Source organism: Capsicum annuum, chromosome 8 (assembly GCF_002878395.1).
Source record: "Capsicum annuum cultivar UCD-10X-F1 chromosome 8, UCD10Xv1.1, whole genome shotgun sequence".
Taxonomy (NCBI): Eukaryota; Viridiplantae; Streptophyta; class Magnoliopsida; order Solanales; family Solanaceae; genus Capsicum; species Capsicum annuum.
In genome coordinates, this window is record NC_061118.1 from 53,336,725 (window position 1) to 53,352,093 (window position 15,369).

The 15,369-nt window shown below is 32.7% G+C and overlaps 1 protein-coding gene across 1 annotated transcript; it reads left to right on the plus strand.

Annotated features, from left to right (window-relative positions):
* Positions 1-1,984: 1,984 nt before the first annotated feature.
* LOC107839050 (ammonium transporter 2 member 5) lies at positions 1,985-6,589 on the plus strand. The gene is made up of 3 exons (XM_016682393.2): positions 1,985-3,589; positions 4,300-4,585; positions 5,658-6,589. The coding sequence occupies exons 1-3, from the start codon at positions 2,969-2,971 to the stop codon at positions 6,215-6,217; spliced, it is 1,467 nt and encodes a 488-aa protein (XP_016537879.1). The 5' UTR covers positions 1,985-2,968; the 3' UTR covers positions 6,218-6,589.
* The last annotated feature ends 8,780 nt before the right edge of the window (positions 6,590-15,369 follow it).

A 15,369-nucleotide genomic window follows, 5' to 3' on the forward strand; every position in this document is an offset into this window, starting at 1 on the left:
TTTTTTTTTTATAATCAAAAACATTTTCTAGAAAATATTTTTCACTATACCCCGTATATAAGTGTACAGTTTTTTAGGCATACCGGATTTGCCTCTATAGCACATAAAAACAATTGGTAGCGCCAAAAGGATGCAGTAGTTAAAACTTTCAGCCGTTTGCGTGGAATTTACTTTCTGGAAATAAGAAATTTAGATCCGAGGTTTAAAGTTCACTTTTGAAAAATGAGAATTTATACCTAAGGTATGAAGTTATTAATCTTTCGTTCAGTTTTTTTAGGGGTTGTTTGGTAGAATGTATAAGAATAATGCAAAATATAGTGTATTAGTAATGCTTGTATTAGTAATGCTTGTGTTAGTTATGCTTGCATTTAGGGGTGTGCATCGGTCGGTTCGGTTCGGTTTTACGTGTTATTGGTTCGGTTTATTGGTTTTTTATTTTTAAATATGTAAAACCAATAACCAACCAATAAGATATTTTCTTATCGGTTTCGATTTATCGGTTTTTGTTCCTTAACGGTTCGGTTTTCAGTTTAACCAATAAGAAAATACTTATAAAATAAAAATAGTAACAACTAACATAAAAAAATGAAATCTTAATTACCGTCAAAACCTACGAAATGCATTTTAGTTTACAAAAATCTTCCAACTTGAACTGAATGTTAGTTAGGAAAAAATTGAATCCTAATTGTTGGAAGCTATAAATGCTTCAAGCTTTTTATTACGATAATAGTCGAACTTTATATTGTGCCTTTATTGCCCTGAATAGGTTAATACTTTGTGAATCACTGAATTATGAATTAGTAGTGCATATGATATATATACATACACATAAATATATACACACACATATATATATATAGAGAGATATAGATAGATAAAGAGAGAGAGATTTAAATATATAACATAAATAGGGATAAAATAATAACTTAGTGTATCCTTATTGGATTATCGGTTTAACCGATAACCCAAAAACCTAAAACCGATACCGAACCGTTTACCCAATAAAATTTTTATAAAACCAATAAAAAATCATTAACCCGATAACCCAATATTATTTTTATCGGTTCGGTTTATCGGTCAGTTCAGTTTTTTCACAGCCCTACTTGCATTAGTTATGCTTGTATTTTTCTTATGCAGTGTTTGGTTTGATGTATTAAAAAAAACATGAATTACATAATTTTTTTTAAATTTTTTTTTTTTTTACATAATACCCTCAATATATATGTTGGAAAGGATGCGGAAATTTTTTTGAGGGGTAATAGAGTCTTTAAGCAATATAATGCATGCATTAGATTCATTGCATTACTAATGTCATGAATTTTGAGGTATTAGTAATACATACCTCAATACACAATAGAGTGTATAACTAATGCTTGGATTAGTTATACATAGGATAAAAAGTTATACCAAATAAGGTACTACTAATACACATTAAACTAATGCATGCATTAACATTTTAATACACTCTACCAAACGACCCTTAATATTCATTAATAAGAGAATAAGGGGTCGTTTGGTAGAGTGTATTAGAAAACTAATGCATGCATTAGTTTAATGTTTATTACTAACACCTTGTTTGGTATATTTTTGCACCTTTAGTTATACACTCTATTGTGTATTGAGTTGTGTATTACTAATAGCTCAAAATTCATGATATTAGCAATGCAATGGATCAAATACATGCATTAACATGATTAAAAGACACTATTATCCTTAAAAAAAATTCACATCCTTTTCAACATATATATAAAGGATATTTTTGTAAAAAATTTTTTTTTTTAGAAATTATTTAATTCTTGTTATTTTAATAGATCAAATCAAACACTGCATAAGAAAAATACAAATATAATTAATGCAAGTATAGGTAACACAAGCATTACTAATACAAGCATTACTAACACACCATATTTTGCATTATTCGTATACACTCTACCAAACTAAGCTAAAAGGTATTAGTAATATCCTGAAGTGAATGACAAGCAAATGAAGTTGTTCTTAATGAATAAATGCTTCAAACCTAATAATCCTTTAGTGCTTAGTTCCTCGTCACCTTCATATATCAAAAGTTTTAAGGAGGGACACTTTTTTTTTTAAAAATGGTTTTATTAAGCTTGTCTAAAATTTGCAGCTTCAAATTTTCACATTTTTTAAAGGGGAAATAGGGAGATTGAATCCTCACCTCACCAAAATAGTGAAAGTTGAGATAGAGATACTAAGATTCTCCAACATTTGACACATAAATCTGATATCTGTCCAAAATCTTGGTTTAAAAAGTGAGAAACAAGTTCTTTTAAAGAAATTGAACACAATTTTAAGACACAAAAATAATGTAATAAACGAAGGGATCAAGAGTTGAGATAGCTCCTCCTCTAATATCTGCTCAAAAGATTTCCTTGCAAATACCGTTCAACTGCCATATAGTGACCTTGTAATAACCGTATAATAAATAGCACTACAATACGTTAGCGTGGTGACCTATGACCTACAAATCATATTTAAGTAACAACATACTAGCTCCCTCCGTTTCAATTTGTTTGTTTGATTTTCTCCTTGAAACGAAGTTTAAGAAAGTAACAAATACTTTTAAATTTGTGGTTTTAAATTAAAGATACGTAAAATGTAGCAAAATACTCTTTAACTTTGCATGGTTTAAAATATGTCATGCGGATAATCAGAACTAAAGTAAAGAGTCATTTGTTTTGAAACGACACTAAACAGGAAAGTAATACAAACAAATTGAAACGGAGGGAAACTATATAAGATTCACTAGCATCAAAAGAATTGACAAGAAAACTACACCATTGTAGAAAGACAGCTTGACGTGAGAATCAACTCTGAAGTATAATATTTTCGAGTTCTCCTAGCACGCCCAACATCTATATAATCCATTGACAATCCAAAAAATGAAAAACAACGTTTTCCTTGATCACCTAAACTACTTACAAACCAAAGAAAAAGATCAAGAAAGATGAGTTTATCACCTCCTCAAGCTTTCAACTTTTCTCAGCTCCCTTCAAACTTGATCCCTGGCGATGCAAATCCACCATGGATGAGCAAAGGTGACAATGCATGGCAACTAGTTGCGGCCACCTTAGTGGGGCTACAAAGTATACCAGGCCTCATAATACTTTACGGTGGTGCAGTCAAAAAGAAATGGGCAGTAAATTCAGCCTTCATGGTTTTATATGCCTTTGCTTGTGTACTTCTCTGTTGGGTATGTTGGGGATACAGATTGTCATTTGGAGACAAACTTATACCAATATGGGGTAAAGTAGACGTCGTGTTAGAACAGGATTACCTTTTTCATCAAGCGTTTCTGGGGTTGTTTCCTAACGCAACCATGGTGTTTTTCCAGTTTGTTTTCGCAGCTATCACTTTGATTTTAATAGCGGGTGCATTGCTGGGAAGAATGAATTTTTATGCTTGGATGTTGTTTGTTCCATTATGGCTAACGTTTTCTTATACCTTTGGTGCATATACTATTTGGTCTCTTAATGGTTGGCTATCTCTTAAGGGGATTATTGACTATTCTGGTGGATATGTCATCCATTTGTCTTCTGGTGTTGCTGGTTTTACGGCTGCCTATTGGGTAAGGACACAACATTTTCTTAATACAAGAAAAATCAAGATTTCCAACCGCTGAACTTTACTCGGAAATTGACTGGTTTCTAGTAGTCCCAAACTATCCAAATGATTTTGAAAAAACCAACACTTTTATATATTTGAAAATTCTTTTAACTTAAAACTTCTAAGTTTATCGTTAGCAACATATTCTTCTAGCTATAGAAGAGTTGTGTGGATATGTTTAATACCACAAGCTTTAATGATACTTTTGATGCACTAGTTACTTAACCAGACAAACTTATACACTATATTTACCAAACATATATAGTGAGAGATTCGTCCTGTGTCAGCGATACAAGAGTTAGTTCCGAAATTTGCTTCATGTTAGTTTCTGAAATTGAATCTGTATCATGGTACAACATTTTGCTTTTTATCTGTTGTTGTATCACTATTACAAAGCGAATTTCAAAAGTTGTTGCCACATTTGGTAATTATCCAAACTACCGCTATGTTTGATACTTACGCCTCATGAAACTGTTGCTATTTCTGAAAATTCTACATTTTGGTTTCTACTTCAGCTCAATCAATCAACACCATATAAATGAAATAGATCGAGCCATCAAGGAAAAATAACTGAACACGGATAAGAAGAAAAAAAAAAATGAAAGCTAAAAACTACAGAAATGTGTAGCAAAAGGGTTGCCTATGATGTTATTTTAATTAAAATTATTGCAGGTTGGTCCAAGATCAACAAAGGACAGAGAGAGATTTCCACCAAATAACATACTTCTGATGCTGGCTGGGGCAGGACTACTGTGGATGGGGTGGACAGGGTTCAATGGTGGTGATCCATATGCAGCAAGCATTGATGCATCCTTGGCTGTATTGAACACACATGTTGCTGCTGCTACAAGTTTGTTAACATGGCTCATTCTTGATGTCATCTTCTTTGGAAAACCTTCTGTTATTGGTGCTGTCCAAGGCATGATTACTGGCTTAGTCGCAATCACACCTGCTGCAGGTACCATAACAATTTTATCTTGGCTCACAAAGCTTAAACATATTTAAACTAGATAAAATACTAGTACAAAATTTTGATATTCTTCAACAGAATTATTCAATCTTTACGAAGATTATTTGACTAATTTCTACTCTCATTATGCTTTAAAGCTTTCACTGCAGTGATCTTTTCTCCAATGATTGAGACACTTTAACAATATCTAGGGCAAACAAGCACACTTTAAAACAACAATCTCTAGCAAAGCTGACAAGTATTAAGGAAAATAACATGTTTTATTTGTTTAATAGTACTACGCAAACTTAAAGCAACAATTCTTGGAAACTACCACATATACTCCCTGCGTCCCAAATTACCGTCCCAAATTTCCTAATTTGATTTCTCATTTTACTTTTCTTTTTTCATTAATCAAGAAGAGATAATTTTTTTTTTTTCATGTTTTACCCTTTTGCATTAATTATTTTTTCTTTCTATTAAAATGTAAACATCATCTAATAGGGATACTATGGTAAACTAGCCATGTTATTAATTATTTTTCTTAATCAATGTGCCATCTCGATCAATTTGAGACGGAGGGAGTAATAAATATCGTTGTGGTTATATATTTTATTTCTATCAGACTATGTAATAACTTCCACATTAAGGCATTCTTGTTTTTTTCATAATCACGAGCTTAAATAACGTACACCGATAGTGTATAAGAATATACATTATCAAGTTTTTTTTCATAATCACGAGCTTAAATAATGTACACTGATAGTGCATAAGAATATACCTATCAAGTTTTTTTCATAATCACGATTATTCACGAGCTTAAACTACGTATACTGATAGTGTATAGGAATATACACTATCAAGTTTTTCATACTCCCGAGCTTAAATAACGTACAATGATAGTGTATAAGAATATACATTATCAAGTTAAATTACCGATACTAAGAGTAACTGCTTATAATAAAAGGATGACAACCTAGAAATGAGTGAATAGCGTGCTATGTCATGTACTATGTTGCATATGTTAAGTGTATCTAACTTAAACCTGATATCTAAAGCCTTTACATATCTTGGTTTATAGGTGTTGTACAGGGGTGGGCAGCTATAGTCATAGGACTATGTTCAGGCTCTATTCCATGGTTCACAATGATGGTAGTACACAAAAAATCCGAGCTTCTTCAAAAAGTGGACGACACAATGGCTGTCTTCCATACCCATGCAGTGGCCGGTAGCCTAGGAGGACTACTCACGGGTTTCTTTGCCCACCCTCGACTATGCTACCTTTTCTATGGCTACTATAACAATTATTATGGCCTTTTCTATGGGCTTCATGACGGACAAGCCCACAAAGGACTCAGGCAAATAGGTCTCCAGCTTCTCGGGGTTCTGTTTGTGGTGGTGGTGAACGTTGTGATGACGAGCTTGATATGTCTATTGGTGCAGCTGATTGTTCCCCTGAGAATGTCAGAGGAAGACATGGAAATTGGAGATGAAGCTGCACATGGTGAGGAAGCTTATGCAATTTGGGGACAAGGTGATAGGCTTGAGAAATCTGCTGGATTTTCTGCTTATAATGATGACACTGCTGGTGCTGCTAGATCTGGTTATAACACGTCTAGAAGTCAGGTCGAAATGGTCTAATTCAGAATAATTTCGCAATGTTGGTGATGTGCTAATGCATTTCTTTTGTGTTCATGCCTTTTTTTTTTTTAAAAAAAAAAAGAAAAGAAATTCCTGGTCTAGATTTCTTTTAATTTGTCATAACTGATGATGATGTTAAGTGATCTTTTGCACAAGCTGCAGGCTGAAAGAGTGCTTTTGGGCATTCAATGAATGTATTTCCCGAAGAAGTGATAATAACAATAAGAAGAAGAGAACTACAAGGTCTTAATTTCTTGTTATACAAGAATAGTGGAAAGGAAAGTGGTTTGCTTCACATATTATGTTTTTGTTGCTTTTCTTCTTCCTGTAATTTTCCACTATAAAGAAAGAGGAAAAGTTACAATTTTTTTTTTTTTTTTTTTTTTTTTTTAAAATCACAATTTACAACTAATAATATCTACAGACAAATATTGCAAAAAGATTGGAGGGGCTGAACTTCTATCCCTAGAATCCTAAGCTTGGCTATTGATCATGGTGTTTTGATGCACTAGATGTTAGATTTGCTTACTACTTGATTGTTATGTCATAGTAGATCTTTACACTGTACAACAACAAGGTAATAAAAAGTTCCTTTTAATTGCTAAGAAAAAAAAAATATCTACAGACAAAAGAAGGGCGGCGATGCATCATCATGCATTGCATGGCTCACTCCTCAAGAAGTCATCCTAACTGTTTTTTTCTTGATTAAGCTATGGACATCATGTCGAATAGATGCGATTTCGTCTCGTGATTTGAAATTATGAGATGAAACCAGCACGCGGACATGCAATTTCATCTTATGATAAATCATGAGATGAAATCTCAAACTTTCCAAAAAGATTGATTTGGAAATTTTATATCATGATTTGAGTTTTCTAAATATAAAAACTGACCCACAAGTTTATATTTTGTAAGAAGAAACTCACCATTTGTATCTATCATTTTCCAATCATTTATTTCATATATGTAAGCAAACTTTATAGTTAGATGTTACTCCCTCCGTTTAAAAAAAAAATGATCTACTTTGACTTAACACAAAGTTTAAGAAAATAAAGAAGACTTTTGAATCTTATGACCTTAAATTAAAGTTGTGTCAAGTGTATCAAAATGCCCTTTAATCTTGTGATACTAAACATGTCATATGGAAAGTTGAAGTTAAAGTATTGTCAAAAAAGGAAAGAGATCATTCTTTTTGAAACGGACTAAAAGGAAAAGTAGGTCATTCTTTTTGAAACGGAGGGAGTATTACTCTTACCAAACTTTAAACCATTTATATTTAAAATAACCATGACTCTCACCAACATAAAATTAATTATTACTTCAAACCAATGCCTGCTTTACCATTCATTATTCACTATTTTTGTGAGAATGATGTAGTTACTAACGATATTGAACAACAAACTGCTCATAATGACAATGGTCATTCGTCTTCTCGGTCATCTGATCGAGAAATGCATGTTCAACGTGAAGAGATTGTCTACAATGTGAGAAGATTATGTAAAACAGTAGTACAGTACAACTCATGTTCAATTTTACTTTTTTAATTGAACTAAAATTTGATCAATAAAAATTCTATTTTTTTTAGAATAGCTTGTGGTATACTCTTGTTATGAACTTTTGCTTATTTGGTAAGATTGTATAAAGAAGTAGGGCAGTTTTGATATTTTTCACAACTTGTGGGCTTTTATGTTTATGAAAAAATATAATTTAAAATCCCAGCTTAAGTCATTGACAGACCCTCAAAATTATTTCGAAAATTAACTTAGACTCCTCAACTAAGGCATGTACCTATCAGGCCCCTAAACCCCCCGGATTTTGATCCAATTGGGAAATTTTTTCCTTCATAGCACATCGCGTGATGTGTAATCGCATGAGGCACGTGAGGCATGAAAAAGCAGTCTATGTGGCAAAAGTTAGCGTTAAATAACGTATACTTTTTCCATCCCCTTCACTTTCCCTCTATTTAACCTAATTTCCTTTTTTTTTTTTCATTCTCTCCATAATTGAATTCTCTCTCAACTTCTCTCATCTCAATATCAAATTTATATCAAATTTATCTTAAATCATTTTTTTCTCTCATTTTTGATGAGAATGACGGAAAATTTCGTTAATGTTGAGGTTCCCGATTTGTGTTATTGTTCTGAATTTTGTCCTTTAAGAACTTCAAGGACTCCATCAAATCTGGGTCATAGATTTTTTGGATGTAAAGTTTCAAAGGTTTGTATAATTTTCACAGATTTTAATTTTATTTTTTTGGTGATTTTTTGATTATTCTACTGTTTTTGCATTTTAGGAAAATAGTGGATGTGGGTACTTTAGATGGATTGATCCAAAACCTTCAATTTCTATGCATCAATACCCTGAGGTAGAATCGAGTTTAATGATTAGGTGCAAAGATAGTGAAAATTCGTGTGATCGATTGAAGCAAAAACTCAAAGACGTTGAACAAGAGAGGGATACTTTGTGTGAGAAATTGAAAGATAGTGAAGAGAAGTTGATTGCATTGAGGCAAAAGCTCAAAAAAGTTAGACTTGAAAGGGAATGTGCTAAGCTCAAATTGAATAGACTTGTTCTACTTTTTCTCATTGTTCTTACTGTAAAGTGGTTCTTTAATATGGTGTAAGGTAGTAGTTAAGTTTTCCTATTGAATAGACAATTGGATATTGTAATGGTTAGTTTGTAATGGATTTGTAATGGTTAGTTTGTTCTAGTTGTTTGGTTAGTTTAGTTTGCAATGGATTTGTAATGGTTAGTTTGTTGTAGTTGTTTGGTTAGTTTAGTTTGTAATGGATTTGTAATGGTTAGTTTGTAGTAGTTGTTTGGTTAGTTTGTAGTAGCAGTAGTTTGTAGTAGTTGTTTGAATGAATTGACATGTTTTGTATGACAATCTCATTATAAATTGGCTACTTTATGTCTAGTTGTGCATCTACTGAAGGTATAACCATATAGCCTATTTGTAACTACTGAAGGTATTGATAAAAATGAACTATATTAGAAGCAGCATATCATATTAAAACTACTCAAGATTGAGCTAAAAAGTGTAAGCAACAGGATATCATATTAAAACAGCTTAAAGTTGAGCTAAAAACTGCATACATCAGTAAACAAGCTGTTCAAAAAAAGCTTAACATTGAGCATAAGAGTTCTACTGCAGCATACACCAAAGTCATTAACTGCTGCCTAAGAAAAAGTTGTTCAAAAACTAGTAACACAATTTGTTCAAAGTCATTAACCCTCATTACAATACAAATCATTTCTAAATGAACTACTTCTTTGAAGATCCAACTAATGAAGAAGACTTGTCTGTATCTATTTTTTTTCTCTTATTTGCTTTCATTTGTTGAAATTGTGTGCTGGTGACTGCATCTTTTCCATTTCACTTTAGGCCACTAGGTTTAAAACCAATATCTATATTGGTTGGTGAAACACTCTTTAAATTTATACCTCTATAAAGAACCCTCTCACTTGATGTACCAGACTGCAAAATTAGACAAAATTGTAAGACAATGAACATTGAAAACTCGAATGAAAATATTATTATAGGTAAATAATGAGACAGAGAGAAATACATTGTACACTTGGGTTCCAGTTGTTGGATCAAAGTAAACACCAAAACCAGTTGCAGGCCTTTTGTATATATCCAGTACCAGCAGCAAATAAGGTAGCATTATATGGTCTCTTGTTAGTTGGCAAAGGTGGTACTTGACTGGAAGAAACATTTCTTCCACTTTCAAATGGGGTCCCTCTTGCATTGGCTATTTTTTTTTCCAATCATCTACCACTCCCTCCTTAACCTCTACCAGTTCCCACTTCACTTTCCCTATCAACACCATATTGACCCCTACCAGAACTACCTCTCCCATCAACACCACATTGACCCCTACCAGAACCACCATCCCTACCAGAACCACCTTTACCTCTACCAGCAGCACCTTGACCTTTACCAACAATACGTTGACCTCTACCAGCCATATTTGACACCTTTCTTTAAGGTGCTCTTGGCACAACAACTGTGTTAGCACAAATAGATCCTGATTGACTGGATTCTGTAGTTTCATATGTTTGAAAGGTGGAGCTTGACTGTGAATAAATACAACACAATATTTTCACCAGTTTTCAATAATAATATTAAACAGGAGAAGAATATTAAGGCAGTAAAACATATATAATTACTCTTGTTGTCTGACTTTGAGTGTAGGTATCTCTTGCCACTGCATTGGTGTCACCACAAATAGAACTTGATTATGGTGGTGGTGGATTCCATGAGGCTGCAGGCTGAGTGCTAGGTTGACTACTATTAATGCTCCCCATCCTATTCTAACATACAAAAAAAATATGAAAAGTTAAGAAATATGTTAACTTTACAAACTATTATGAAATTCATTTAAGGCTTACCATTTTGGCACACATAGTCTTGTTATATCCAACTTGCTTGCACTTTGAACAGGTGATCTTGATACCTTTTTTTGAGAGTTTGCCCTAATTTTTGGCTCATATTTGTTCTTCCTTCTGTTCTTGCCAGGTCTGCCTAGCATCTTTCTTGGTTTTTGGAGGTTCAATTGATGGGTTTGTGGTTTCAGCCAGATTCTCATATTGGTAATTGATTGAATGAAATGGCTAAGACTTAAGAAAGGTTTACTTTCTATACCAGTGCTCTACATGCTGATCGGGATCTTTATTCAAGTAATAATAAGCACAAATGGCATGAGGACAAGGAATACCTCTTAACATCCATAACCTACAATCAGAATACTTCTTGTCCAAGTGAACAACAAATGTTTAACCTCCATCCCTAATTTCAAAACCGTTAACTCCATTCCATAGTACTCTACACTTATTTGAATATTTCTTGTTATATTCTAAAATAGTTCTTGCCATAGGTGCAATGTCTGAAATCTATATTTCTACTAATTTAATCATATCTATATGTCTATTCATCATTTTATGCCCGATATCCTCTAACATTGTAATTATGGACTTATGTCTAACAGCTAAGATCCAAGAATTGAAAGTCTCACACATATTATTTTCTATAATATCATATTTGGAATATGTTTTGAAATATTCCCTACACTAAGAAGAAAGAGGATTAACCAACATGTCCTCAGTTATTTCTTTCTTACCTAGCCTTGACATTGCTTGCATCTCTTCTCTAAACTTTACTTCAAAGCTTGCTTTTGCACATCTCCAAAACTGCTTCTTTCTCTCTTCTCATCTCCAGTACACATGCCAATTGCTTCAAATATGTCTAGCACACATTCTTCTTTCAGCATTTGGTAACAGATCCATCAAAATAGGAACAAGACCCTATAATAAGTATAAGTATTATTAAAATAGGAATATTATTGAAAAATAAAGTCAAGTAATAAGAAAAATAATTAAGTAGTGGTACCTTTTGTTGGTCTGACATTACAATCAAGCCTTCACCAGTCCCCAGCTTTAGATCAACAATCATATACCTTATGAATCATCCCCAGCTATGTTTTTTTTTAGTATCCATAACTGCCCATGTAATATGATACATTTGGTTGACGCTATTTTTCCCTACAACCACCAACAACTCACCCTTACAAGCTCCTTTGAGAAAGCATCCATCAAAACCAATAATTTTCCTACACCCATCTAACCATTCTTGCTTGAAGGCATGAAAGTACATATAGAAATAAACAAAGAGGTTCTTCCCTGGTTTAGTTTCTTTGTTAATTTTTATCCAACAAGAACTTCCAGGATTTGTTGTCTTGATCATAACTGCATAGTCACATAATCTGGCAAATTTCAGCTTCCAATCACCTATATTCTCCCTCATAACAATCTGTTTAGCCCTATAACAAATAGTTTTACCTACATAAAGACCCAACACCTCTCTTACCAAATCCTGAATTTCCCAAATCCTAATGTATGGCTGAGAAACAATTCTATCCTTAAACTTTCTAGCAACCAACTTTGAATCACACGTCTTGTTCTTGTTTAGAGGTATACACTTGTGAATAGGGTTATAGTTCTTAACAATAAAATTACCTGAATCCGTATTAGTAGAAGCAACCAGCAACCAGTTCCAATGCACTTCAACCTTGTTCTATGTTTTTCATTAGGTTTTAACTTCAACTGCCTTTTATACTCTAAAACATAATATGCAACAACTTTTCTAAACTATTTTGCACCCTCAAAAATCATTCCAAGCTCAAACACAGAAAACTCACAATTTTCATCATACCTAGTTTTCTTGATTCTCCTTCTTCTAGGTAGATCTACTCTTCTAACAATATCTACATCTATCTCTTCACTATCTTCACTCCAACAATTAGAACTATCAAGATATTTCTCATATCCACCCAACTTTCCAGCATATTTGGTAGCCTTATTTTTACCAATATCCCCAAAGCCTCTATCTACACAACCAACAACTCCCACAGGTACTTCAGTTTCAACAATTTTTTTTCTTATTTTTTTGGTTTCTTTATTTTTTGTTGGATTTGTTGTTGGCTTTGTTTTTCCTTCTTTCTTGTTTAAAAGCCCTCAACTCCTCATCAATATCTGAGCCATCTTCTGAAGGAATATCTCCAAGCTCTGAATCACTACTCAAGTAATCTGATAACTCACTTGCTAGCCTATTAACATATTCTATATGAATATCTTCTACATCAACCTTATCACCTCCTTCTACACTAAGATCTTCTAGGTTAACATCTTCTACATCAGCCTTATCACCTCTTTCTACACTAACATCTTTTACATGAGCCTCCCTCTCTTTACCTAAGTTAATATTTTCTATCTCAATATCTTCTAGGTTAAAATCTTCTAGATCAACCTTTCTCTCTTCCTCTACTTTAATAAATCCCCTCTCTATGTTAGCACTATCATCAATACCAATACTTTTTCTTTCTAGGTCTGCATACTCAATAATATTAGGTGCAGGTAAAAAACTAGTGGGGCTATCACGGTCAAGAATTGGTTCATCTAAAACATGATAGACATAAAATCAATAGATTCATCATGTTTTAAGTCCTTAACTAGTTCAAGGAGATGTCGGTCTCTTTTAACCAAGTTGAACTGTTTAGTTACTGCATCTTGATAATAAAACCTCTTAACAGTTTCATACCCTTATTCTTTAGTATAAAATAATAATTCCAGTATGGAAAAGTGGTCCTTGTCAATATACCTTAGCTCTAGCATACAACTTGCAACATATATAGGGACACCCGTATTGGAAAAGTCTCCCCTATGGTGAAATTTTTTGAAATTTATCTCCATTTGTTACGTCACCTACAACAAAGGGTAAAAATTCAAAGTTAGTTAACGAAATATACCCAAAGTACACATCAATAAGCTAAAAGCTACAACCTTAATACATGTTAAGAAAGAGATGGAATATTCCTAAAATCACAGTCCTAACAGTGAAATTTCAAAACCCTAAAAACTAAAATATGCTAAAATTCAACAAATTTAGATATTATAAATCATAATAACACTTACACGAGGAAGATCTGAGGAAAACCCCTAAATTTCTCCTTCGATTTGAGTGGAATCTCGATTAAATTAGGGTTATCGAGGAGAAAGAGAGAGAGTTAACACCAGGGAGAGATAAAGTGCCATCCAAAATGAATTTTGTGTCCATTAAAATGTAATAAGTATATGTGGATTTATTTAATACACGTGGAGAGTTTTAAGTGGAATAGCTTTCCACATTAGCGGCATTTGAAAACACGCTCATGGAACCTGATGAGAATAGGGAAAAAACGCCCAATTGGATCAAAATTTGGGGGTTTTAGGGGCCTGATAGGTACAAGCCTTAGTTGAGAGGTTTAAGTGAATTTTCAAAACAAGTTTGAGGGCTTGTCGAGGACTTAAGCCTAAAATCCCAAGTTGCATATCCAAAAAAAAACTACAACTTCATCTCTTATGATTTCATATCATGATTTAAAATCATGATTTCATCTTACATGGTCATATAGGCCCTAAGACAAAAATATTTTGTAAAATTTACATAACTTCCAACCCTTTTGGAGCTAATTACTCCTTATTTCAACTTTTTTCAAAACTGCTAAGAATTTCTGATTTAGTCCATACTGATATATCACATTCTTCTGGATAACATCACTTAATTTTACACGGATACATCACTTAATTCTAACAGAAACATCACATTCCACATGGATACGTCACATTTTTTAAAATATATAACTTAATTTTACATGGATATATCACATTCTTTTAGATACATCACTTAATTTTACACGGATACATTACATATGTATCTGAGCTTTTAAGTAAAATCAGAAATTTATGTAATTATATAAAAGAGTTGGAATTTTAAGTAGTTAAGTTATGGTGTGATCTAAATTTTTCAAAAATTTTCCACTAGATAAGTTGGAACTTAAATGCAGTCGAATGACATTGAGAAAGAAAATGTAAATCTAAAGCATTAATGAGAAGATAAGGAAAGTAGAGGTAAGAGATTGTGTGCGTAGATACTTGTGAAAATATTAAAATTGGTTTATTGGAATTATAAATTTTCGAGTAATATTTCTAGAATACTCTAGTTCAGTGTCTAGGATAATCATTTTAAAGAAATATTTGGATTATTCTTCGATAGTTAGAAGATAAAAGTTATCTAGATTGTTCTTGTAGATGCATCTAGAATAGCACCAAGTTCTCCTATCCAAAATCTTCCTTCACATTTCATAGCTTCCTCTTCTTTAGTTAAATCTTTCGATCTTAGTTAATGATTTTGGACCATTAGAAGGTTTCTCCAATTATACACTTCTTCTGTTATTCTCTACAATACTAGCTAGATATATGCACTCTGACCTTCATATTGTTGAACTCGATAATAACAGTTTTCTATTGCATTTTTCAGTCTAGTGAAAGTACTAAAACTACTCATGGAAATATTAATAAAGCAATAACTATAATCCATTTTGATTAATATTCTAGTTAAATTGTATCTTATAAAGATGTACTCAAGGTTTGGGATAAACATGAAGATGATTTAAGACAAGAATTTACAACATATCTAGAAAGATTTAGCGATGCTTACGCAACTTACTTGTAAGCTCTTTAAGACTTTTGTCTACAAACTTATCATTCGCCTTGATAGGTGGCTCCCTCAGTAAAATCAAGTAACTGAGGTAGTTAATCCTAGTTTTTTAGTT

Coding starts and splice junctions, on each gene's coding strand:
- LOC107839050 (XM_016682393.2), top strand. CDS start 2,969: ATGAGTTTATCACCTCCTCAAGCTTTCAACTTTTCTCAGCTCCCTTCA. Junction 3,590..4,299: donor GTTTTACGGCTGCCTATTGG/GTAAGGACACAA, acceptor AAATTATTGCAG/GTTGGTCCAAGATCAACAAA. Junction 4,586..5,657: donor CGCAATCACACCTGCTGCAG/GTACCATAACAA, acceptor CTTGGTTTATAG/GTGTTGTACAGGGGTGGGCA.